This window comes from Castor canadensis, chromosome 3 (assembly GCF_047511655.1).
Source record: "Castor canadensis chromosome 3, mCasCan1.hap1v2, whole genome shotgun sequence".
Taxonomy (NCBI): domain Eukaryota; kingdom Metazoa; phylum Chordata; class Mammalia; order Rodentia; family Castoridae; genus Castor; species Castor canadensis.
Window position 1 is genome coordinate 83,752,663 of NC_133388.1, and position 25,998 is coordinate 83,778,660.

At 39.6% G+C, this 25,998-nt stretch overlaps 3 protein-coding genes across 4 annotated transcripts in view; 1 reads left to right on the plus strand and 2 right to left on the minus strand.

Moving 5' to 3' along the window:
* Nucleotides 1–6,012, minus strand: part of LOC141421230 (inhibitor of Bruton tyrosine kinase-like) — a 1,912,155-nt gene extending 1,906,143 nt beyond the window's left edge. The window contains exons 1-2 of the mRNA XM_074066910.1: nucleotides 5,914–6,012; nucleotides 5,728–5,822 (exon numbers count right to left, since the gene is read on the minus strand). The gene's annotated coding sequence lies outside the window, so the exon portion shown is untranslated. The remainder of the gene's footprint in view (nucleotides 1–5,727; nucleotides 5,823–5,913) is intronic.
* The window catches only part of LOC141410465 (inhibitor of Bruton tyrosine kinase-like), a 973,048-nt gene that overhangs the window by 365,491 nt on the left and 581,559 nt on the right, over nucleotides 1–25,998 (plus strand). The gene's annotated exons all lie outside the window — the stretch shown is intronic.
* The window catches only part of LOC109679643 (uncharacterized), a 113,551-nt gene continuing 94,420 nt past the window's right edge, over nucleotides 6,868–25,998 (minus strand). Inside the window, exons 12-21 of the mRNA XM_074066895.1 lie at nucleotides 20,902–21,053; nucleotides 19,725–19,849; nucleotides 18,410–18,490; nucleotides 18,175–18,259; nucleotides 17,671–17,768; nucleotides 12,417–12,580; nucleotides 11,799–11,935; nucleotides 10,626–10,773; nucleotides 8,382–10,322; nucleotides 6,868–6,910 (exon numbers count right to left, since the gene is read on the minus strand). Of these exons, the coding sequence (XP_073922996.1) occupies nucleotides 11,920–11,935; nucleotides 12,417–12,580; nucleotides 17,671–17,768; nucleotides 18,175–18,259; nucleotides 18,410–18,490; nucleotides 19,725–19,849; nucleotides 20,902–21,053 (721 nt within the window). The 3' untranslated portion in view covers nucleotides 6,868–6,910; nucleotides 8,382–10,322; nucleotides 10,626–10,773; nucleotides 11,799–11,919. The remainder of the gene's footprint in view (nucleotides 6,911–8,381; nucleotides 10,323–10,625; nucleotides 10,774–11,798; nucleotides 11,936–12,416; nucleotides 12,581–17,670; nucleotides 17,769–18,174; nucleotides 18,260–18,409; nucleotides 18,491–19,724; nucleotides 19,850–20,901; nucleotides 21,054–25,998) is intronic.

The window sequence follows — 25,998 nt, forward strand, 5'->3', positions numbered from 1 at the left end:
CAGCACATTGAGCAGGAAGACAAGGCGCAGGGGTGTGCCAGCCGGCAGCCCATGGGCCAGGTACTTGGCGAACACTGCTGCTTCTTCGGCCATGAGCAGGCAGCAGAAGGTGAGCAGGAAGGTGTGGGAGGAGACTGTGTAGCCCCGCCACTGGTGGCCAGCAGCCAGACAGCTGCGGCGGTCAGGCAGCTCATGGAGCAGCAGGCCCTGGGGTAGAGGCTCAAAGCAAGAACCAGTCAGGTCCTCGATGAGGAGGAAGGCCCGGCCGGCCCCTCGCCACAAGCTGCCCCCACCACCAGTCGGCTCAGGTGTCTGGCGGTCACTGCCACGCGCCGTGTAGCCAGGAACACCACCAGCAACACAAAGCCCCCCAGGAAGGTGCAGGTCCAGCCCCATGCGGAATTCACAAACTTTCTGCGGGAAGAGAAGAGGAAAGGCTGCTAAGACCCCCACCCCATCCTCCACCCTGGATTACTCTGTCCAGTTCTGCACATCAGCAGCGCTTCTCCTTCCCACACCCTTGACAGCCCCAGTCATTTAAACTAGTCCATCTCATGCCTAAACTTGGCCTTCTAGGGCCCACATTTCCTCTTCAGCCCTATTCCTGACTTGCCCTGTACCCCCAGGCTCTGTTCCCCTCCCCCTCCCCTGACCTTCTCAACCACCTAGCCTATTTTTAGTGTTCCGACTGGCAGGAGAACAGAAGCCCGAAGAAGGGAGCTGGGCTCTCAGAGTGCAGGGAGCCTGCTCCCAGGGCTTTGAGTGAACTCACATGTTGAAGAAGTTGCCGTGGCTAGCGAAGATAGTCCGAGAGTTGACATGGAACTGCAGAAGGGGTCCGAAGATGACCACAGCTGCCAACCAGGCATGGTAGAGGTGCCGTAAGCAGGGGCTGCCCAGGAGGCGGGCAGCCTGTTCACTTCCAAAATACAGCAAGGCAGAGGCCACCCAGAGCAGCACCTTGACCAGGCAACCCAGCAGTGCCTGGATTTGGGCCCTAGCCCCCACCACCGCCCCCGCTCCATGTTCCCTCCCCTCCCCACTAACTGCCTGCTCTGCTGGGCAGCAGAGGAGGGGCTGATCCCCCCAACACTCTGCGGACAAGAACAGACAGTGACAGGTGTGGCAGATACAGGGCAGAGGCCTGATGGCAGCTGGCAAGCCACGGAGAGAGGTGGGGGGCAGTCAGGGGCCAGGATGGCGTGCTGCCACGTCAGCAGGGTCCTGGCCTTGGGTGTGTGGAAGTGTGTTCTGACAGCAGCCTGGGCCCTTTCCTGTTAGCTCTGTGTCCTCAGCTCCAGCCACGTTCTAATTCCTAGCTCAGGGTTAGGCCTGCTGTTCAAGACTATTCTTGTCCACAGCCTGCTTGAGTCGCCTGCCTCAGTTTGGTCAAAGTCCCTCTACCGCTACCTAAATTCTAGCATGATTTTACTCCATAGAAAAATCACAGGCCATGAAGATAAAACTAACCAAACCTTGGAAGTCATTAAAACAAATCTGTGTCTTTTCACCAAAGTGGTCTGGTTGTTCTCCCTGGGTTCTGAGCAGCAATGTGAGTGTCTACAACATTGTGTCCACCTCAGGCCCTGGAAAGCCTATTAGCTGGGATGTCCTTTTCAGTGCTAGGAACCCAGCAGATTGCCCAAGCTCCAACTCCTGTCTGGATGGAGGAGGGGCTCTAAGGGGCTAGTTTGGTTGAAGACAGCTGTGCAAACTGGTGGTTGTGCAAACTAGATGAATATGTCAGGCATCATATCAAATGGGGCACTGTTTGTGTTTATGATGGGGTTTAACTCAGGCCCTTGCACTTGCTAAGCAGGCGCTCTACCACTTGAGCTGTGCCTCCCAACCCAAGGTTTTTTCATTGATCATGTATCACACTTTGTAAAAAAGGATGTAATTCAAAATTAAAGAATGGAGGTGTAGCTCAAGTGACAGGGCATCTGCTTTTCAAGTGCAAAGTCCTGAGTTAAAACCCCAGTTCTACCAAAATAATAAATAAAATTCATTTTAAAAAACTTCCTGGGAGGAAAGATGAAGGAGGGGGTGAATTCAACTATGATAACTTGTCAGTACTTTTGTAAATGTTGCAATGTACTTCCAGTACAATAATGAAAAAAAATTTTCCTGGGCTGGAGGTATAACTTAAGTGGTAGAGTGCCTGCTTAGCAAGCACAAAGCACTGAGTTCAAACCCCAGCACCCGGGGGGGGGGGCGGGAATTTCCTGTGAATGGGTGCTGGTGGCTCAAGTTGTAATCCTAGCTACTCAGCAGGCAGAGATCAGAAGGATCATGGTTTGATGCCAGCCCAGACAAATAATTTGCGAGACCCTATCTTGAAAAACTCCATTACAAAAAAGGGTTGGTGGAGTGATTCAAAGTGTAGACCCTGAGATCAAACCCCAGTACTACCAAAAAAAAATTCCTGTGATCATAAAGCCCTACAAGTTAATTTTTTATTTTACATCGAATTTCTATAATTATTAGTAGTACTAAATATATGATTAGGACAATCACTTACATTTTGATACTGTATTGGAAATGTTTCCTACTGAGGCGAATGGATAGTCCATGGACCCTTGATCAGATGAGGCTCAGTTTTATAAATTCCCTCTTAGTTTGGCACCCTGGAAGTAATACAAGTTCTATGTGAGTTGATAAAATGGGAAGGAGATCCGGCATGACAACTTCTTCACAGTAAAGCTTTTTTGAGGAAAGAGAACACAGAGGCTGGGGATCTGGACAGTTACTCTTTTTTTTGGCAGTACTGGGGTTTGAACTCAGGACCTCACACTTGCTAGGTAGGTGTTCTTCCTGCTTGAGCCACTCCATCAGCCCTTTTCTGTGAGAGTTTTTTTTCCAAAATAGTGTCTTGTGAACTATTTGCCCAGGGCTGGCATTGAACCACAATCCTCAGGATCTTTGCCTACTGAGTAGCTAGGGTTACAGGTGTAAACCACTGGAGCCCAGCAGAGTTACTCTTTTAATATCACCTATTTGGGCCAGATGTGGTGGTATATACCTACTCCAGCTAAGGCAGGAGGACTAGTTGAGTCTGGACAACACAGTAAGACTCTACCTCAAAACAAAAAAGTCCCTGTTTGTGAAATAGGTACCCCTTTTACCTCTTGTGGTAAGTCCATCAGCACCCCTGGAAGTACGTTTAGAAAGCATGCATGACATGTTGTGGAGAAAGATCTAGATGTAGTGATATGAACTCCATCCGCCTGACTTTTAGTTTGTCTGAAGCCTGGGGTTCTGAGTGGGAGGCGTCAGTGTCTGCCAGTTTCTCTGGTTCTGCATTCATGGGCCACCTCTTCTAAAGTCTGAAATAGCTCCAGAGTAGAGCTAACACAGATACTCTTAGGTTCTATCAGAAAACATGCTTATCTTCTGCTATCTCCATGTCTACTCTGATGCTAAGTTTCTGAGGCTGGTGGGGGAGGGCCTGTCTCAAGACTTGGTTAGAAAATAATTTTAATATATTTTTTTCATCTTGGGGCATCAAAGGGATGTTTTCTTCTATAGAGTAGGATAGCTGAAGACTTTGGTGAAACTATTTTCTTGAAGTAAGAAAACATAAGACTTCAGATAGGAAAAAGAACAAGACAGAAACACTGAGCTAGGTTCCCACAGACAGTTTAGTGGGGGAGCCAAAGCCAGTTAAGAGGACAAAGGAGTCCTACTTCAACCTCCTTTCTTGAAGCTGCTGGCCTCCAGCAGGATAATCAGGACCCTCTGGGAAGCAGGGCCTGCCCCACGCTGGGCCCCATGGAGCTTCTGGGAACTCATGCCTCTCACACAGCTGTCAAAACTCAAAGACCCAGGTATAAGAGACACAGTCCCCACCCCTGAAGGGTGCTGAGGAAACACCTCTCTCCACCCTGCCCTCTCCCGAAGACCTCCCAAGTGGCTTGAGTGACAGTCACACACTACCAACATACTAACATACAAATACACTGACAGAGACTAAGTCACTCACTCTCACACTAACCCACACATAAACACTCACACATACACACCTACATGCAAACACACATACACACATTGACTCACACACACAGATACACACACCTTCACACACTCAGAGACTCATACACCCTCACACAAAAACAAGTTCACGTTCTCACACATATATTCACCTACACATGCACACCCTCACACATATACACTCACACATACACACATTCACAACACTTACTACCATACACATACACTCCAACACTTACACTCACAAACAAAATCACATATGCACCCACTCTCACACTCACTCACACACTCATTCATACTCACTCATACTCAAAAATAGACTCACACACATACACACAAACACACTCACAAACATACACATATACAAACAACACACATAGATGCCAACACACACACACACCCATACACACCCCGAAACACAAGGACTCCCTCATCCTCACACACTCACACATATGTACATACACACACTCACACACACCCACATTCACAAGGAGACACACACACACACACTTACACAGACATAAAACAAAACACACAATTGTACACACTCATACACCAACACACACATACACATAAACAAAATGCCCCTTTAATATTAGTATTTATTCAAGTTTTAAATATAACAGGACTAATTATTGAAGATACAAGTTAAAAATAAGCTGTGCTTCTCAGGTGTATTTGTGAAATGATTGATATACGCATAATTAGAAATAAGAACAAGTAAGAAAAACTCTCTTCTTTAGCTGAACTATACCCCATTTCTTTTTTTCTTTTTTGGCTTTTTAATATAGGGTCTCACTATGTAGCCCAGGCTGGCCTCAAACTCACGATCATCCTACCTCAGACTCCCAAGTACTGGGATTACAGGCATGAGACATCAAGCCTGGCATATTCTTATTTCTTATAAGGGAATAAGCACCCAAATTGAGGGGAAATATATTGTATGTGAGGAACAATGTTTCACTACCTAGCCTTGCTTTTTCTCTTTTTAAAGACATGGAGTCTTGCTATGTTGCCCAGGCTGGCCCTAACTAGCTAGATTCAAAGGGCTCCGCCTCCCTATTACCTGGGGTTGTGGAGGCATGCACCATCTTCCCCAGCAGCTAATTAACTCATCTGTTGCTGTTTTTGGTGCTGGGGATTGAACCCAGGACCTTGCACATGTTAAGTACACACTCTATCAGAGGTACACCTCAATCCCTCTCCCATTTCTTAAAGTCCGTAACTCTAAAGTAAATGATTGAATTCATCCTTTTTTCCCACTGATAGCTATTCTTCCCCCTTACCTTCCACCCTGCTGTGGAGACTCTCAAATGCACTAGGAAGAGAATCTTATCCAAGAGGTGACCCATAGGAAGAAATACCCAAACATCAGGAGTTTTAACTCCAAGGATGTTGACAGCCTTTTAAGCTTCACTCTAACATGTTCCTAATTTTTTAATAAATATTTTTAATGAGTGAAAAACCTGAAAAGTCACTTTCTCTATTCATTTTTTTGTTCCTGAGAGCATTTAGGAACTCAGTAACTTCAGCCCGGTATGGTAGTGCACACCTATAATCCCAACCTTTGGGAATTGGAGGCAGGAAGATAGTGAGTTCCAGGCCAGTCTGGAACAAAAAGAACAAAAATACCAAAAACTTTAATCATAATTACTGTTACTCAGTGAAAGAGTTTAAAACCATTCTGCCATCAATCTTTAAATATACACAAATTTAAAAATTAAAACTCAACCATACCTTTTTGTAAAAGTTGGCACAGCAGAACCATCTGTCTTCACATGACAATCTGGGCTATTTAGCAGGTTAACTGGGACTCTTCCAAATGGGCACGACTGAAATGATTTGAAAGACTGAGTAATCAACTGGGAAATGCAAAGACTTCACTACCACCACCTTCATCAAAGCAGACTGAAAGTGACTCACCCGTTTAGTTTTGTTAGTTTGTTTCAGGGGATTTCGATGACTTATTTCGGCATCTTGTGGTGGTATGTTCTCTCTAAACAAAAAGAAAGTACCCAGTTTTTCAAAGAATAATATTCATGTGTATTTCCATTTACTGCTAAACATGGTTACACTTACAAAAAAACTCTTATGTAGACATACTTACATAAATGATGAGTTTTCTTACCCATACAAAAACCTGGCTTTGGTAGCCTGTCCTCTGGAATCACAACCCATGTCCTTACTTTTGTAAATGTCCAACTGAACTGGAGAATGAGTCTTGAGCAGTAAACATTGTAGATGCTGTAAAAATTTCAAAACTGTGGTTAAATTTGTTAAGGACATAAAAAGTACACAAAAAGTAATCTTACAGGGCTGGAGGTGTGGCTCAAGCCATAAGAGCGCATGCTTTGCAAGTGCAAAGCCCTGAGTTCAAACCCCACTTCCATCAAAAAGAAAAAGTAATCTTACACGTAAGAAAATTTTAAAAATCAATTTATAATAAATAATTGCCCTCCTGTAAGAAGACATGAAGATGTTATCAGGCAATTCTAATTACCTCTTCAATTCTCTTTATATAATTGTCTCCCTGGGATAAACAGCAAACTCTGTTTCTATAAGCTCAAAGCCATTCTCTTGCTTTGATTGAGTTGTTTTTAATGTTACCAATGAAATTTTGATTAGGCACAAAAGATAAGTATCAACAAGGTAGGTAAGATCTTTTTACTTCTAATAGTCTTATCTCATTTCCATTTGCAACTAAACAGATTTTGAGTATTCCATGTAAATATTAGTCCTACAAAAAGTTATTCTGAATCCTTTCTGCAGTACTATCTACCGTGGAAAAATATTAGCACACGTTAATAGTTACCTGATAAACCCTTCTTTTCCTCCTCTGAAAGCAGCTGCTTCTTTTGTAGGTTTAAATTACATATGGCAATTTCCAGCATTTCTAACGGTACTGCTCCACTTTCTACAGCTTTATGAAGAAGCAAAAAAGGATAATTGTCATTTTATAAAGCACTCTTCAGCCCAATCTCCAAATACGTATTTATTTCATCAGAGCCTAAGAAAAAATTTAGAACACTTAAGCAAAGATAATTGTCCCAAGACTTATGCATAAGATTTCATAGGCAAATAAGCAATGTCTCATTTCTCATGCATATAATCAACTCTCTTCTGATAACACTACGTATTCAAAGAGTTTCATTGTGTAATATGCAATTTACCATTTTGTATTCATTTATAAATTGTTCACTTTCAGAAGCAACAGAAGTTTAACAGAGCAATACAAAAGAAAAAGCAAAATCTAATTACAGCAGTTAGAAACAGGCAATTCTAGATATTAAAGTAGTCCTAAGAGCAACAGTCTCTTAGAACACACTGTAAGAAATATCATTCACAGAAACATTTAGTCATCAAGGCAAGGTTGACATCTTTGGCTAAAAGGATTTGTGTTTAAAAAAAAAAAAAAAAGTGATCAACTTTAGCTGTCAGACTTAGCTATTCCATTCCCTAAATACAAAATGACTGAACGATAATTACCTTTCTGACGACAGACTGCCAAACAAATTTTCTTTGAAATGCAAAATTTATCCTTTGTACTTGATTTATAAATTTTAAATGTACACATCATGCAAATATGGAGTGTTATCAACAATTACAGGACCCATGAGCTATAATGCCACACACTGGCACTCAGGGTAAAAAAGACGATTAAGAGATGACTTCTATTTCTAGTTTCTGTCAGTTTACAAGGTTTACAAATTTTAAAGAACATGAACATATTTGATAGTGGTTAAATCCACACATTTATTGAGAACAGCAGTAAAAGTTCACATAATAAAGAATTTTTAGACAGCAAATGAACAACTTAGATAAGAACTAGTAATTTGAGAGTTTGGTATTTTAAGACTCCCTTTGAAAATCTAATAAAAACTATGGAATACCCTCCACCTCTACAAAACACACACACACACACCAGACTGAGCAGAAGATTTCAGGGATGTTGCCTATTTCCTGAGAGCCTATCAAGTCTGTTCAAAATAATCATAATTTTGACCTTAAGGCTACTGCCATATTGCAGTGGCTTAAAATTTCTTTTTTATAGCTAACTCACCTTATGTATTCCAAAGATGTACATTTCACTGCTATGAAACAACAGTTTAAATTCTAAAAGTTATGTGTCTTTCATTTTACGATACTCAGTGAAGCAACTCTTCTTTAGATGTATCCTGACTCTTATAGCACAAACACTATGTTCATGCTGATGTTCATTAATTAAAAGAGCTACTATAATGAATATTGTTTTTATGTTTAAGTAGCACCTCCATTTTCTCATCTGATCAGCTTTTGCCTTAAATTTCCACTTCGAATATGATTTGATATTAGGACGTGTTAGTTTAGGATGCTCTTTTACTTCAAATGTGCATTTGACACCTTTCGATTACCTTGAGACAGTTCAAATTGTGCAAAAGATATATGCACAAAAGCACACTTTTTGCAGTTTGCTCTGGCCATTTGAAAGTAGTCACGTGCATCATCGGGCTCTTGCATACTGTAATAAAAACTCAGAGTCAGTCCACACTTTTTGGTTTTTTTTCAAAAAAAGACATAGCTACCTAAATTTGGTAGTGCTTCACTTTATTTTCCAAAAGACATGGAATTTGATTTCTCCTGTGTATAAAATAAAACAAGTTATTTTTAAAAAATCTTTTTAGGCAGAGTCTAAAATTTGTAGGTCTTTTTGAAACATGTACATAGAAAACAGTTTACACTAGTCCCTTTTCATGTAAACTAATTTACACTAAAGGCAAAAGTATTTGGCCAAAAAATATTAATTTGATATGCTTTTGTTTTCCCTCTTTACGATATAGTTACATATTATATAACATAGTCAAGCGAAGTTAAAATGCTAATACTTACGCTTTTAATTCAGCAAATCTCACTTGAATTCGAGCAAAACTCTCATTTTGGCCATATTTATCTGGAGGAAGTGTTTCGATTGCTTGACTATAACGACCAATTAATTTATTTAAAAGAGCATCATTCAGGGGGACACTATTTTTCTCTAACTTAAGCAAGAAATTCAACCAGTCCTCTGGGTTGTTCGCCATCATCATAATTTGGTTAGCAGTTCCTGAGTTAGCTGAATAAGGACAACAAAATATATCACAACAGAGATAAACATAAAACAATTCCAAACTGCATTTTTTCCTTCAAGTTATAGTTAAACAGTTATAATATCAGTAATAATTTTTAAGACAGTAACAATTCATACTAGAAAATCCTCCATCTATCATTTATTTCATGAAAAACTCAAAAACTTCTTGCTCTGGTCCTAACTTTCTTTACAGCCTTACCCAGTCAACATTCTTTCAGTATACCTCAAATTTACTTACAAAACCACCACAGAAAACCAGCTTTACAAAAGATTAGAAGCTGATAGTTATTTTCTTCTTCCTCCAAGTTACCTACATTTCTCTGAAAGGCCCTGATAATTTCCTGGTCTCACCAACACATAGCTAGCCTGATCTAGACCTTCAGAATTTATAGGACTTTTTGCAGCTGTCAGTTTTCTCTCTGTGGAATCCCAACCCGTAGAAACATCAAGAATAACCCTTCAAGCCAGGCACCAGTAGCTCCCACCTGTAATCTTGGCTAGTCAGGAGTCAGAGATCAGGAAGATTGCGGTTTGAAGCCAGCCAGGGCAAACACTTTGTGAGACCCTATCTTGAAAAAAAACCCATCACAGAAAAGGGCTTGTGGAGTGGCTCAAGATGTAGAGTTCAAACCCTAGTACTGCTAAAAACAAAACAAATAAAGGTATAGGTCAACAGCAAAGGCATTGGGACATGCGCTGCTCTAGGATACAGAAGAGACATCAGGAAAGCCACTGTAACTGGAACAGAGAGTAAGAAAGGATAGAAAAAAAAGGGCCAGGGGAGAAAAAGACCAATTCTTCAAATCAAAAATCCAGTGTTTGATGCTAAATTTATATGTAATATTAACATTGATAACGTGTGCTCATTCAGAGTAAAAAAGGAATGGAAAAGAAGGCGTATCTACTGATGGCAGGCATATCAGCGGAAATAGCTAACAATAATGAAAGTACTAAGAAAAGTACCTGTAAGCACACTAATAAGAAGGATCATTTCTTTCTTTCCCTGCCCTCTTCCCTCTCTCTTTCTCCACCCCACTTCCCCAGCCCTTTCCCTTCCTACCTCTCTCTCTTTCTTTGTGTTTTGAGACAGGGTTTCACTATGTGCTCATGCTGGCCTTCACCTTGCTGTACAGCCCCAGCTGAATAAGAGAACTAGAGATCCTCCTGCCTCAGCATCCTAAGTGCTGAGATGACAGATGGGAGCCACCAAGTCCAGATGATGTTTCATCTTTTTAAAACAAGCAGACAATTGTGGACTAGTTCCAGACAAACAGGTTCAAATATAAACTGCATTCTGGTAGATAAGCATCAACGACTGAGAATGTACATTATATTAACACAGAGGTTAACATCTACTTCCTTATACCTTACAGGACACTTTAAGTTAATTGCTTTTTTTGTTTTTGCTTCTTTAAAAACAAGAGGCTAGAGATATAGCGCAGTAGTACAACATTTGCTTAGCATGTGTGAGGTCGTGAGTTCAATACCCAGCATCGCAATGAATTATAAAAGGAAAAAAGAAAAAGCTTACCTGTAGTATCAGCAGAGACTTTATTCAAGCTTAGCTCATCAGTAAGATCTTCATTTTTAAAATCTCTCACTTTGCTCATTATGGAATCGATTGTCAATTCTCTGCCACTTAACTCCTCAGCCTCCATTTCTAAGTTGCAACTAGTTTTCTGGAACCCAGAAGATGAAGCATTAGTTTGGGGAACATATCTAAATGCAACTCTTTCTTAAAAAAGTCTTAGTGGAGCTACGTGGACTAACATAATGGATCTATATGGCTTTGTAATCTGTCCGGGAAGGTTTCAATAGGTAAAATTACCTTTTCTTCCCAATGGCCTCTGTAAAGTTGCAATCCTGAAGTCACTGCACAACACAAAAATTTCTCCCTCATTTTAAACTTCCTTTCACTTTTTTCCAGAATTATGTCCTGTGGGCCATCTGCAAATTTTATCATTTAAAATATATACAGTGTTTGCCTGGATTCTGGTAGTAACATATAGACAGGAAGAATCCCTTTGGGAATGAAATTAACTGCTGCTCTAGTCATCTGCTTTATGTGCGTAAAGCTTCACAATGAATACTTTCAAAGCAGAACGTATACTGATGCTTGAGATTCAGCAGCTTTGTCCTTGTGTGGATTTGGCAGAATCAACGAACTACTGCCTCAGTCATTCTACTACAGAACTCAACTACAGTACTGAGCACGTGCTCATCTGCATAATGGTGGGTGGTGTTAGGTAAACGAAGTGTCTACAATCTTTCTTCCTGTCCATCTCATCTTTGTGATTCTCAAACATCAACAGATTCACTCGGGATCACTGCCTGCACTGTCACCTGTTCTGGAACTTGACAATAAAAAGGGGCGATAAAGTAGGCAGCAAGTTATCACCCACCCCTTAAATCAGGTTTGAAAGTCCAATGTCAGGACACCACCGCCTGTCCCAATTTTAAGCCAGCAGAGGAGGGTCTGTCCTAGGAGACAAATCTTCTGCGCCAGTGCCCGCCGCGCCTTCTTTCCAGCGAGGTCCACACGCGCTTCTTACTGCGGCATCACCCCACCCTCTAGATCGCAGAAGCCGCGAACCTTCCCTCCCCCGCCAGGTCATGTACACGCGCCCTGTCGGCTACGCAGCTCTGTGCTGCCCCGCTTCGCCCCCACCCCTCTCCGGTCTTCGCTGCTAAAGAGCCCACATACCGGCCGCCGCCGCTCCTCGATGCGCCCGCGAGCCAATACTCGCCTCCAGGAAGCCGAGCGGAAGAGAAGAAAAGACGGAACCCCCATCTCTCTTCGTAAGCGCGTTTGAGTTGCTCCGCCGCTATCGCCGCGGCCTCCTATTGGTCAAGGTTAATCACGTGGGAGCGTCTGTGGTGATTGGTTCCTTGCGTCGGCGCCTCCCCGCCTCCTGCGTTCGGGAGCCTGACCCCACATCTGTAGCCCCTGGTAGGGTGCTGGGTGGAGCGCGGCAGCTGCTTCCCAGACGCGAGTCGGCTGTCTTTCCTGCTCCTCCAGTTTAAGCAGGCCCAATTTCTGCCAGGAGGGTGGCCACTCCCGGCGGAGATGAACATCGGGGCGGGAACAGCCGCTCACCACATCAAGTGCGTGGTGGGTCCTTCACCCCCACGCCACCCCGCGGCTGGGTCCCCAGCGCCCTCACTGCGGGCCTTAGGGAGGGCGTGGCGAGAAAAGACGTTTCGCGGCTCAGCCCTGCAGCCCGCGCAGGAATCTCGGTGCTTTTGTCATTGGGCTCCCATTGTTGTCTGGAAGCACCACCCTTGAGTCTTCCTTGCCTCGTCAAGCCAAGACCTTACTTACCCTGTGTCAAAATTCTCAGGTTCCGCCGGGATTGCTCTGCCGTAGTTCGCTCTATCAGCCCCTCTCCCTCCGGGGGTCCCAGTGAAGGGGACAGGTGTCCGGGTGGGGAGGGAGGGCGGCGCTGCTAAGTGGCTTTGTAGTGCAGAGCAGCGGTTTCTCTTCATCTGCGAGAGGAGAGGAGATGATCTGTGACATGCTGTATGGTAAGACCGGTTGGTTTGGGGATATGTGTAGGAAACTACAGCTGTCACCTGTGAACTTGCAGGCTTCCGTTAGAACCCTGTCATCCCCAGCCAACATGAGACCCTGTCCTCTCCGCTTTGGATATCAGCAAGGATCCCAGATCTTGGTGGCGCAACTGCTTTACATAAAATGCCGTAGAATTACATGTGATCTCTGTACGTTCTCCTGTTATTTTTAATCATCCATAGATTACCTAATTAAATGCAAACGGGATATAGTTATACTGTATTATTTAGGGAATAATGACAAAAAATCTGTGTACTATAAATGTAATTTTTAAAAAATTTTAGATCCACAGAGGATTGAATCCATGGATATGTACCCATAGATACAGAGGACTGAGTGTAGTGAGGCAAAATTAAAGCAAGACCAAAGCCTTCACTGGTCCAAACTAACAAACCTGAAAGCAAACCTTTAAAGAATCAGACTGTTTCTACACAACTTACCTACAGGCCGGAACACAGCTCAGGAATATTTATAGAAGTACAAGAAGATTCAACAGGGTCAAATTTAAAATACGTGGGGCTGGGGGCGTGGCTCGAGTTGTAGAGCACTAGCCTAGTAAGTTTGAGACCCTGAATTCAATCCCCAGTACCACTAGTAATAATGAATTTTTAGAAGTAAAATATCTGGCATCTAATGTAAAAAATTACCGGACATTCAAACCAGAAAAATGAATGCAACTCTAAACGAAGAGAAATGGGTCAGTAAGTTAAAACACAACCATGAGTGGAACAGAGAAGAGAATTGGTTGATCAGGACCCTAAGACACACACACACTCACACACACATGCACACATTCACACTCAAACTCAAACACATATATTCACACACACACAGAGAAGCACACACTCACACACATTTGAATCCATACTCTAACACACAAGCCAACCCACTCACCCACATCACACACACACACACCAACACGCAAGCCAACACACTCACATGCACACACAGACTCACACACACTCACACTCATCTGCACATGCACTCACATACAATCACACACGCACACCTACACAAAACACACGCGCTCGCACACTCACACATTTACAGTCTCACCCACTCACCTACACATACATATACGCTCACTCATACACCTACACACATTTACACATTTACTCTTTCTCGCAGTCACACACAAACACTCACACGCATTTGATTCCATACTCAAACACAGATGCCAACCCACTAACACACATCACACACATACCCACACTCACAACTCACACACACATTTAAACACATACTCACAACCCAACTCACACAAACAAAACACTCACACACAGTCACTCACACTCACACACTCAACACCACATGCAATCACACACACATATACACAAACACACACACCTACACACACTCTCACTCACTCAAACACACACACACACCCTCTTACACACTCACACACACAAATATACACTCACAAACATATGCACATACAATCACACATGTACCCACTCTCACTCTCACCAACATTCATACTCACTCTCACTCGAAAATAGACTCACACAAATACACACTCACAAGCATACACACATACAAACACAAACACACACATACACAGATGCCAACACACACCCATACACACACTCATAAACACACACTCACCCTCACACACACATGAATATACACACACATGCACAAGTATAAACACACACACACACTTACACAGACACACTACACACACAATACACACACACCACACGGACATACACACACATACACAATACACCCACCACACACATACACCAAACACACACACATATACCACACACACCACACACACTACACACATCCACACACCACACATACAATACACAGACACCACACATACATACACAAAATACACACACTACACACCCCCACACATACACCTCACACATACACACAATACAAACACACCACACACATACATACACAAAATACACACACCATCACGCATACATACAATACATGCACACCCCACACACCCCACACATACAAACACCACACACATACACACAATCCACACACACCCACACATATACACACAATAAACATCCACACACAATAAACACACTCCACACAATACACACAACACACACACACTACCTACACACATACACCCCACACACAATACACACACAACACACACATACACACAATCCACACACACTACCACTACGTACACACATACACACAATACAAACACACACTACGTACACACATACACACACCCCAGAAGTATACACACTTAATACACCCACACACACATACACACACACACTGCACAAAAGCACACACGAGATACACCACACACACACATATACATACACATATGCATACATACACACCACACACACACACAAACACATACACATAAACATAAAGAGACACACACGCCACACACACACCCATACATACAACACAAATACATACATACACACATACACACCACAAACAGATACATACACACACTACACATACACACACACCACATACACACCACACACAACCCACACATACAATACACACACCACCTACACACACATCACACACATACATACACACCACAAACACACAATACACTCACCACACACATACATGACGCATACATACACACACATAAACATATATACAAACCACAGACATACACACAACACACAACACATACAATACACACACCTATACACATACACACCACACAGATATACACACATACAATACACACACCCCAACACATACACAAATACACCACACACATCCACACCACACAGAATACACACGCACCACCTACACACAGTACACACAAAAATCACACACACATACATCCACACAAATCACAAACACACCAGACATAAACACACATACACAGACATACACACACACACACAATACACCCACCACACACCACACACACATACATACACACAATACACACACCACACACTACACAAAAAACCTATACACACACCACACACATACACACACTACACACACACCACACATACACACACCAGCCACACACATACACACATGTACACATGCCACACACACAATACACATGCACCACCTACACACACATACACACAATACACACACCACACATGCACATACAATACACACACATACACAAACACACACCACACATACATACACCACACACAGACACACCCATACACACACAAATACATACAAACATACACATCACAAACACATACACACATCACACACAATACACATACACACATTACACACATACATAGACACACATACACATATATACACCCGTCACACACATGCACACACATCACACATACACACATCACAGAATACACACACATGCACACGTGCACACGTACACGCACACCCGCACACACACAAACCAGTAGTAAATAATGATATAAACAAGTATAATTAGGTACAGTCGTTCTTGGTATCTCTGGGGGAATGGTTGCAAAATCCTCACCCCACAGATTCCAAAATGTAAATGTTCTAGTCTCTTCTGTAAAGTGCACACTATTTGCATGTGCATATGTATATCCTCCTGTATACTTTAAATTATCTCTAGATCACTGATAACAACTAATACGATGTGAACATGATATAAATCATTGTTATGCTGTATTTTTTATGGAGTAATAAGAAGCAAGTTTATATATGTTCTTTACTCATGCATATTTTTGAATTGCACTTTATTAAATCTATGGATGTGGAACTCATGGATACAAAAGGCCAACTATATATTGAAGTCAATGTATTAAAAAAAGATTGAAGGCTTAGCTAACATCTACTTTATGAAAATGACATTTTTGCCTTTCAGTGATAAAGGTGACTAATCATCTCAATTTTATTTATAAAAGTTTTGAGCAATATATTGGTATGAATTTTAAACGTGGACATATAAAATACAAAGCAATTAAAAAGCACAATGTGCCCAATCTTAATTCCTAAAGCCACTGATTCAGCCAGAAGCACTTGAGAAAGTTTAAGAAAAATTTTACCTTATTTGAATGCAAATGTAATATTTCATTCAGAAGTGTGTCCAGGCTCTTAGTAACGTAGACTGAGCCAGAGACATAAGAATGTTAATTCACGCTTCCATAATTTTATAATAGTCTTGTAACTGAAATATATCATTAGTAATCTCTTGGCAGCTAAACCAGTTGATCGATGAACTTTCACAATATTCTAGAAATGACTAGGTATTTGAGACAGTGAAAGACAAAAAGAATAGTGCAGACACAAATAGGTAATGGGAGTCTGAAAGCCTGAGGCCTGTGCTGATGGCTATGCACAGCTTTACAGAAGCGCTACAAATACTATTGTATCTCTAAAGTTTAATAAGAAATTGGCTAGAAGGAATGAATTCAAAAGCCGTGTTAAGAATCGTGTTGAGAATGATTTAAAAGATAACGTGCTATACTAAATTTATTCAATTGAGGCCTGACAGTAATCCTTTGAATGTACCTGTTTTGAAAACCCACTCTGGCCTGTGCTATATGCACAGAACAGGAATCAAGCCAGGCATGGCGGCTCACGCTTATAATCCTAGCTTCTTGGGAGGTGGAGATCAGGAAGTCTGTGGTTTGAAGCATGCGTGGGCTGGCGAGACCACATCTCAACCAATAAAAAGCTGTGTGTGGTGGCACAATGCTGCCATTCCAGTTACTCGGGAAGTATAAATAGGAGGAGAGCAGTCCAGGCACACACAGGCATAAAAACAAGAACTTCTTAGAAAGATAAAGAAAGCAAAAAAGGGCTGGGGGCATGGCTCATTGCCTAACTAGTAAGAGTGAGGCCCTCAAGCTCAAACCCCAGACTGTGTGTCCCCCATCTCCTGCCAAAAAAATAAATAAATAAAAAAGATAGGTACTTGTCAAATAGGATGTGTTAAATACCTAAGTGCAGAAATAAAGACTTCAAGACCGCTGGCCCAACTTTCCTTTGGGTTACCTGTTTCTCTAAGGGTGTAACTCATTAAGCTATATTAAAATAGTTAATTAACACAGAGAACACACATACTTACTTTAGCAGCTTTCAAAATAGAGTTAGGAGAATTCAGACCAACAAGTTGACCCAGGACATATTTCATTTCATCAGTGGTTCCCTTAGCTATCTGGTTACCTATAAAATATACAATATCAACACAGTGATACTAATAAACATATAAATTCAATTAAAAGCACATACTCCAGCAACTTAGAGAGGCAAATAATTAGTTTGAGTTGAGGCCAGCCTGGGATACATAAAAGTGAGATCCTGTCTCAAAACAAAAAATAAAGCAACAAAAATATATACTCTGCTTAACAACACAATAAATGGCATTCTTATAATTTACTACCAATCACTGTCCCCTATGCAGGATAATTAAAACTGAATGACATCAATGAAGACAGACATTTTTATTTACATTACTGTTTGGCAAGAGGGCAGGCAGCAAAAAGAGTAGCCAATTTAGATTCTAGTTTTGTTACAGTTAATAGGCTGTTCATAGGAACCTAGTAATGAGCAATTTTTAAAGAAGCAGTACCTGCATGAATTTGAATTTGGACATATGGATGTACCAGGAGCTCAGGAATGGATATCCTCTGTTTAGGGTCCCTTATTAAACAACACTATAAAAAATAATGATGAATTTTTTTAAAGCAGGTTTTCTTTGATACTTTCCAGACCACATCATATTACAGAAGTTCCATTCTAGACATTCACTCAAAAGAATGATGTTTTTACTCCAAGTCACTTTTGTAAAATTCCCAATACAGTACCTTTGACTTGGATTTCCCATTCTCTCTTCGGGATGACATATCTTTGATTGCTTCTGGTGGCATGTAATTAACTGTGCCAACCTATTTGCCAAATCACAGAAAACGTCAATCAATGAAAATATTTCATTCTGCTTCAGGTTTTTTAAAAGTACAAATGCCAGATCCTTAGAGACTTAGGATACTTATAAATTTAAGCGATAAACTTGAAAAATTCAAATAACTTCCCAACTTCAGCAAAAGGAATTGGGTTCAGAAGCAGAAGACTGACTCCTTTCAGAGTACTGTGCCTTAAAACATATCTGCCTTAAAAACTGTCCAGGCTAAAATTCTATAAATGGTAATAAGCTTTAAGGAATTGGAGTATCACTTTCTCTTCTATGCTTGAATAGACTCAACATGTTACTCCCCTTTAATAAACCAACAAACTCATATGTAAACAAACAACAAAAACATCTAGCTTGGTATCCTGGGACTCTAGGGCCCATGTGCAAACTGAGATAGAGTGGACTTCTAAGTCATGCAACAGTCTCTACAATTGGATGGTGCCAACATTGCACTGTACCTTTGATTCTAACATAAATGGCTCTGCCTTCAACACAAATTACCCATAGCTTAGGGCTTGCTATAGAAGGTATCTTCAAGCCGATTTACAACTCAATGTTCAGCCAGTTTTGACATTAAGTAATGACTGTCAGAATTGTTTTACGGGCATGCTGCCCATCTATTCCTTTTATCAAAGCCCAGTTCTGCTCCCAGAATTCAGGGAGATCTACAACAGAAATGAGCATACATGGACACATCATGTCATCTCCAAGCAAGATTCTTTTAGTTATGCTTTGCTATCATTATTTTAGCTTTTATTGAACAACTTAATTACATTTGCTATTGCATATCCTATTACAAAAGTGCTGTTGGAAACAATAGTAATTATGGCATTTCCAATATGAAAGCCCTCTTAAATTGAAATGACCTCACCTCATGGACGACAATGGAAAACATGTTACTCCAATTCTCTCTCTGATTGCTACCAGGAAACCCAAAGTCAACTGTCAGGTCAATTTTAGAACATGAACAAAATGATTACCAAGACAGGTATTACTGCTTCTTTACCTCAGTTGTAGGAAAATTACTCAAAATTGCTAGATATATTTCTAAACAATCTTGTCTTACTTTTCTAAATCATATTGACCATGGTTTTGAAATTTTTTATGGTTTTAGTACCTATTCTTATAAAAAGACTCTAAATTCTTTGGAGAATGAGGTGATATAAATAATACCAGGTAGCAAACAACCAACTATTCGCTAGATGTCCTACCTGAGAGTCCTTAACAATGCTTGTCGTATCTGGCTGCATTTGGTTTGCAATTCCAAAATCAATTAGTTTTAGCATTCCATCAACTATTAAAAAGTTAGCAGGCTTCAGATCACTATGAACAATGCCTTCAAAATAAAAAATCCATTATGAGACAATGTAAAATTTACAATCTGTAGTTGGTTCTTTGAGTTAGTCAACCCAATTAAGTATCCCTTTCTCATAAGGTCTGTACTTTCTTAGCATGTGTTACATGCAAGGTACAATCTAAGTTTGCTGCTTTTAATGAGTCATTTAATCCTCAAAAACAATGCTAAGGAAATACCATTATTATCATCCCCACTTTCAGGTGAGGAAACTAAGGCAATGAGAGTTTAAGTAAACCATTCAAGGTCACAAGGCCTAAGTGACAATGTCATGAGTTGAGGGCAGGCAGTCTGGCTTCGATCTATCTTTAACCACTGTGGATCTCTCTCCAGTACAGAGCATTGTAAATTATACTGCCAGATGTAAAGACACTTCCTACAGCACTAATGGTAATCACTAATAAATTATCTTTTAACTTGTAAAGAAAACTTATTCAGGGGGAGATAAATTACAATCATCTAGATTAAAGAGTTTTGATCTAAAGATAGGGGAAAGGCAGAGAAAGCTCTAAAATGAAAAAAAGAACATGTTAAAATAAAAGCCTGAGGCTAACAGTAAAAAAATAAACCAACTTTCACAAAGGGCACATAATGCAAAATCATTAGGAGAAAGAGGGAAATAAACATCTCATATTTTTAGGATAATTGAACCCAAAAGTCTCAGATATACTAAAATCCAAAATATTTGAAGATAAGGACCACAGACTACATTAATACTAAGAAAGATGCTTTTTTCCATTACAAATGCAGGAATTTGAGTTCATGTACTATACCCTTTGGGTTAACAGTATTAAGAAATGGCTTCGTTTCCTCATCTTTAAGAATACTTCCAATTATTTAGTTCACCTAGCTAAAGATACCAATAAAATAATAAGTGTATTTTTCTAAGATGACATTAACAACAACTTTTTTTGGTAGTGCTAGGCTTTGAACTCAGGGCTTCATGCTTGCTAGGCAGGTGCTTTACTGCTTAAGCCAAGCCTATAGCCCTTAACAAATATTTTAACTTTACCCACAGGAAGAGATTTTAATACCATGTTGATGGATTGTGTGTACTGCTTCCAACATATTTTTCCAGTAACTCTTGCGTTCCCATGGATTGATGGATTTTTTCTTTTTAAGCGAACTATTTAAGTCAGTATTTCCACATTCCATTACCATGTAGATATACTGGTCCATGATTTCACTGCAATTAAAACCAAACAAAACAACAAATAGCTAGGTTATATTAAGATTTACTTAACACTTACTTGAAGAACTATAGCAAAAAAATTTTTTTTTAATTGAAAAAAGAATTCTTACTAATCATAAAGTCAGATGATCTTATCACTGTGTTGTTGTAGTTTATTTAAATATGCTATTTCATTCTGGTACCTATCGATAGTTTGGTTATCTGCTTCTTCTAAGTTCACATACTTTTTTTTTTTTTTTTTGATCCGTTGCCTGTACTTAGTGAAATCTAAGAAGAAAAGCTTTGCTATTGTGGCCCATTGGCTATACAGGGCAGGTAAATCCCTACAGAAGGGCAGAAGTACTTCCATCTATTTCTTTTTTTTTATTATTGTTTTATTATTCGTATGTGCATACAAGGCTTGGGTCATTTCTCCCCTATGCTAAGTTCACATACTTTATGGCATATATCTGTTTCTTCTCATTCAATACCTGAAATACCTATACAGTACGACAAAGAAGAAAGTTTAGAATGTACTATCTGTATACTATCACAATACTTCTAAACTTGTTAAGACAGAATTTTAGGCTGAGAAAATTCTGAAACAAATCCTGGGCCTACTTTGAATATAAAAGGAAAAAAATAATCATGATACAAGAATAACAGCCCACTTCCAATCACATATGTAAATTCAGTAACTCAAAGACATATAAACCACAAAACTTTCTATGTTAACACAAAAGAAAAACAATTTAAATTTGACATGTTCATAATACTCTTTTGGGTGCCTTAACCAGAAAAATTAACATACAGAAAAGCACATTCAAAAACGTTAAGGATGACTAAGGCTGTGATGAACAGAAAATTCACTTCATAGATGATGTTTTCCCACTGTGCCTGATGTTGACAAGCTCATCCATGTAACAGATAATATGCTATCAGTATATTTCGGTTGTGAAAAAAAGGACAGGTCCAATTTTCAAGAACAAGATGTTCTCATAAGTACATTGTCAGGATCTCTAATGTCAAGGTGAAATAGTTCTGGCTATAATGAACAGTCAATTTCTAAGAACAAAACATCAGAATGTGTCTAACTTTCACCAAACATGGAACAACAGTGCTCCTTCAAGACTTCATAAATGCAAATACAAAATGCCCATGTATGCAAGAAATACTGTATTCATTTATACCCTTTGACACATTGAAGCAAAGAGTCACTTAACCTTGACTACCCAGCAGATACAGGAAAGAAGTAAGGAGGAGGCTCATGGGCTAGAACTAAACTAATAAATAAGGTCTATCACAGACCCTTAAGTACAACTCAGTTACATTTCATCTTCAAGTATAAAACTCAAAATGAATGTTGTTGAGTTTACTTGGACACAGGAAAATTAGGAGATGGAATGTAAAACAGTGGTAGGGTAATAGATAGCAGAGAATAACAATGAAAGGGACAAAATGAATTTTAAAATAGCAGCACAAAGCCATTTTGTATAGGGTAAATTGCCTCACAAAGCTGAATGAATTCAGAGCACCGTTATTGTGTGGTACAATACGACACTACTAACCCTTAACCTAATGATTATATTTTATGTGTATGCTGTTTAATAAGGTGTGAGGTAGTATATTCATTCAGTGAAACAGCTTTGTAGCCTAACAGTAAAATTTAAAGATTATAGATAATACTACACAAGTACACACACACATACAAATAAAACATACAAAACTTACAAAAGGCTAGAGGAAAGCACCTGCATTTGAATTCCGGCTCACTCCATCAGCAATCTAACTTTGGACACGTTTCTTAATTCTCAAAAATAAAATACTGTTAGTAATATCTACTGCACAGGGTTTGAAAAATGACAGAGATGACTGACATTTGCCCAGTATTCTACAGTGTGTCCATAGTATAGCAAATGTTTGCTATCATCATTAAAAACATTCAGGAAGAATAGATATTTTTAAACATTTAAAGTTGGATATATCAGAAAAACTTGAAGGATACTAGAGATAGAAATACACATACGTATGATCTAAAATTTTTCAGTAAATGAAAACTTTCAACTTTTTGTATGCATATATTACCCCTCAAATATCGCTAACTTTGGCAAAACTCTTGCAATAAATAACCTCTATGGTCTTGACTGGGTAGCCTTTATTTTCTCACCACAGAGATGTCAGTTACTTTGGTTTATTTGGTTTTGGAGGTTTTTTTGAGATGGGTCTCATGTTGCCTGACCTTGAACTCCTGTGCTCAAATGATCCTGACTCAGCCTCCCAAGGACAGCGGCCAGTTAGTGTCAGAAATATGCTCTGTCAATTTCACAGGGAATTAATAAAGTAGAAATAGATTGGGTACACCAGTGTCTTGACCATCTTCATGAGCTCCATGACCATTCCAGATGTTCTTAATAAATATAGTGTAAGTTGGTAATAGCCTAAACTCACCCTCTTCTAAGGCATGCTGGTTTTTTACCTTCATAATTATTAAGTTGAATCATAATTTAATTGGACTCAGAAAATATGGGCCAGTATAGCTTTATCACTTGGCCCTTGACTTAAGTAAGCTTACAGCTTCAATATACTCCAAGGAAAAAAAAACACCACTAAAACAATTCTTCATCTCTGAAAACATGCCACTAAGTAACAAGTGTCAACACCCTCACATTACGGAACATAATCAAATAACTAATAAATATTAGCTAAAGAATGTCTCCAAAAGCAATTAAATCAGGTATTTAAATAAAATGATTCCTTTATTCCCATGACTGAAATTTGATACAAGGAGGAGAAAGGGAGTGTATAAATAAAATATTTATTGAAGATTGCTCTACATGGTAATGTACAGGCTTTATTTATTTTTTTGTATTCATTGGGTTTTTTGTGGTGCTAGAGATTATACCCAAATTGCACACATGCTAAGCACATGTTCTACCACTATCCATACAGTCTACATGCCTAATATAACCCAGACTAGCCTCAAACTTGCACTCCTCCTGCCTCAGCCTTCTAAGTACTGAGATTATAGATACATGCCATCAGGCAGACACTTACTTATATTTTGGCAGTACGGGGTGTGAACTCAGGGCCTTATGCTTGCTATGCCGGTGCTCCATCACTTAAATCACATCCCCACCCTTTTTTGCCTTACTTATTTTTTGAATAGGGTCTCACATTTATTCGCCAGAGCTGGTCTGGATTGAGATCCTCCTATTTACACTTCCTACCCACCTGGGATGACAGGCGTATGCCACCATGCCCAGGTTTTATTGGTTGAAATGCATCTCACATACTTTTTGCCCAGGATGGCCTCAAACATTGATCCTCCTGATCTCCACCTCCCAAGTATCTAGGATTACAGGCACTTCCTTATTTTTAATAAATTAGTAAGATAGTCACAAGTAAGTCTAGTCATTATTAGCTGGCTTAGAAAACTATAGAAAAGCTTAAAATAAGTCCAGTAGCCTTTGTTTCATGTTACCCACAGCACAATTGCTGAGGGAGGCAGTTTATTCATTCAACTACTATTCTGTTGTATTCTGGATACCAGGGCTAGGATCACTGAGCAAATCAAACACTGCTATGTTCATGGAGCTCACATTCATGTGTAGAGGGACAAAAGCAAATCAAATAAATATAAGAGCATGTTAAAAGGTATGCTACAGAGAAAAAGCAGATAGGGAAACGGAGAACACTGTGATTGGAAATTTGGGAGTTACAGTTTTAGAATGAGGTCAATGGAACCCTGACTGAGAAGATACTAGGGCAAAGATATGAGTGTGCTTGGAGGAAAATCAACTGTTGTGTTAAAACACAAATCCAATAAATCAGGAGGACAAGGACTGACTCAATGAGACTCATTAGAAGGGCACTATAATAAAATAAAATAAATATAATATAATATAAATATAATATAAATAATAATCAAATATAATTAATATATAATATAATATAAATATAAAATAAGTATAAATATAATATAAATATAAATAATATAAATAAAAGTAAAAAGTGAAAAGATGAGAGCTGCTTCAACCAAAGTTATAGTGCTGGTAAAAAATAAATTCTAGAGATACTTTGAGGTGGAACAAATAAGACTTGTTGATTGGTTTGGATATGAAAGTGAGAATAAGAGTATAGACTGGCTTTTGGCCAAGCAATAAGAAGAACAGAGTTGCAATTTACTGAAATTGCAAAGACAATGGAGCAAGAGTTGTGTTTGCACACACAGTTTTAAATGCCTGGTAACCAAAAAGAGATGTGTAGAGCCAAATTAGATATGTTAGTCTGGATCAAAAGGAGAGGTATGAACTGGAAATAGAAGTTTGGAAATTATGAGCCATAAACCTACAGATAAGACTACAAGAAAATTAGCAGTTTAGACAAAGAAGAAAAGAGGCACTGCAGCACTGAGTCCTGGAACATAAGGAAGACTGAAAAGGAATGGCCAGTGTGAGAAAATGAAAACAGAGGAGACAACAGGAAAGCAAAATGAAAAAAGAAATCAACTGTTCCAAATACTAAGTGACCTAAAATTCAAAGCTAAGAACTAAATTTAGCAAGAATATGAAAGTTTTTGGTGCTCTTCGTTATAGTTGTATGGTGAATGTTAATGGCAAAAATCTGTAGATTTAACAGAGCAAGAATTAATTATGGCATGTATTGAGCACTAGCTCAAGATGCTACCCAGCCATAAAGAATTAGATTCACATAAATTAAAAACTCAGGAGCCAGGAATATTAGCTCAGTGGTAGACAGTTTGCCTAGCATGTGCAGGGTTCTGTGTTCAATCCACAGAATGACAACAACAAAAAAATAGAACTCCAATTAATTTAGATTACTACAATGTTTTTTAGATAAAAAACTCAAAACAAAAAAGAAATCCATTAGTAAAAAGCCTTTACTGAATAAGCTACATGAATAATAAGCATATAAGTAATTCACATCATATTCTGACTCA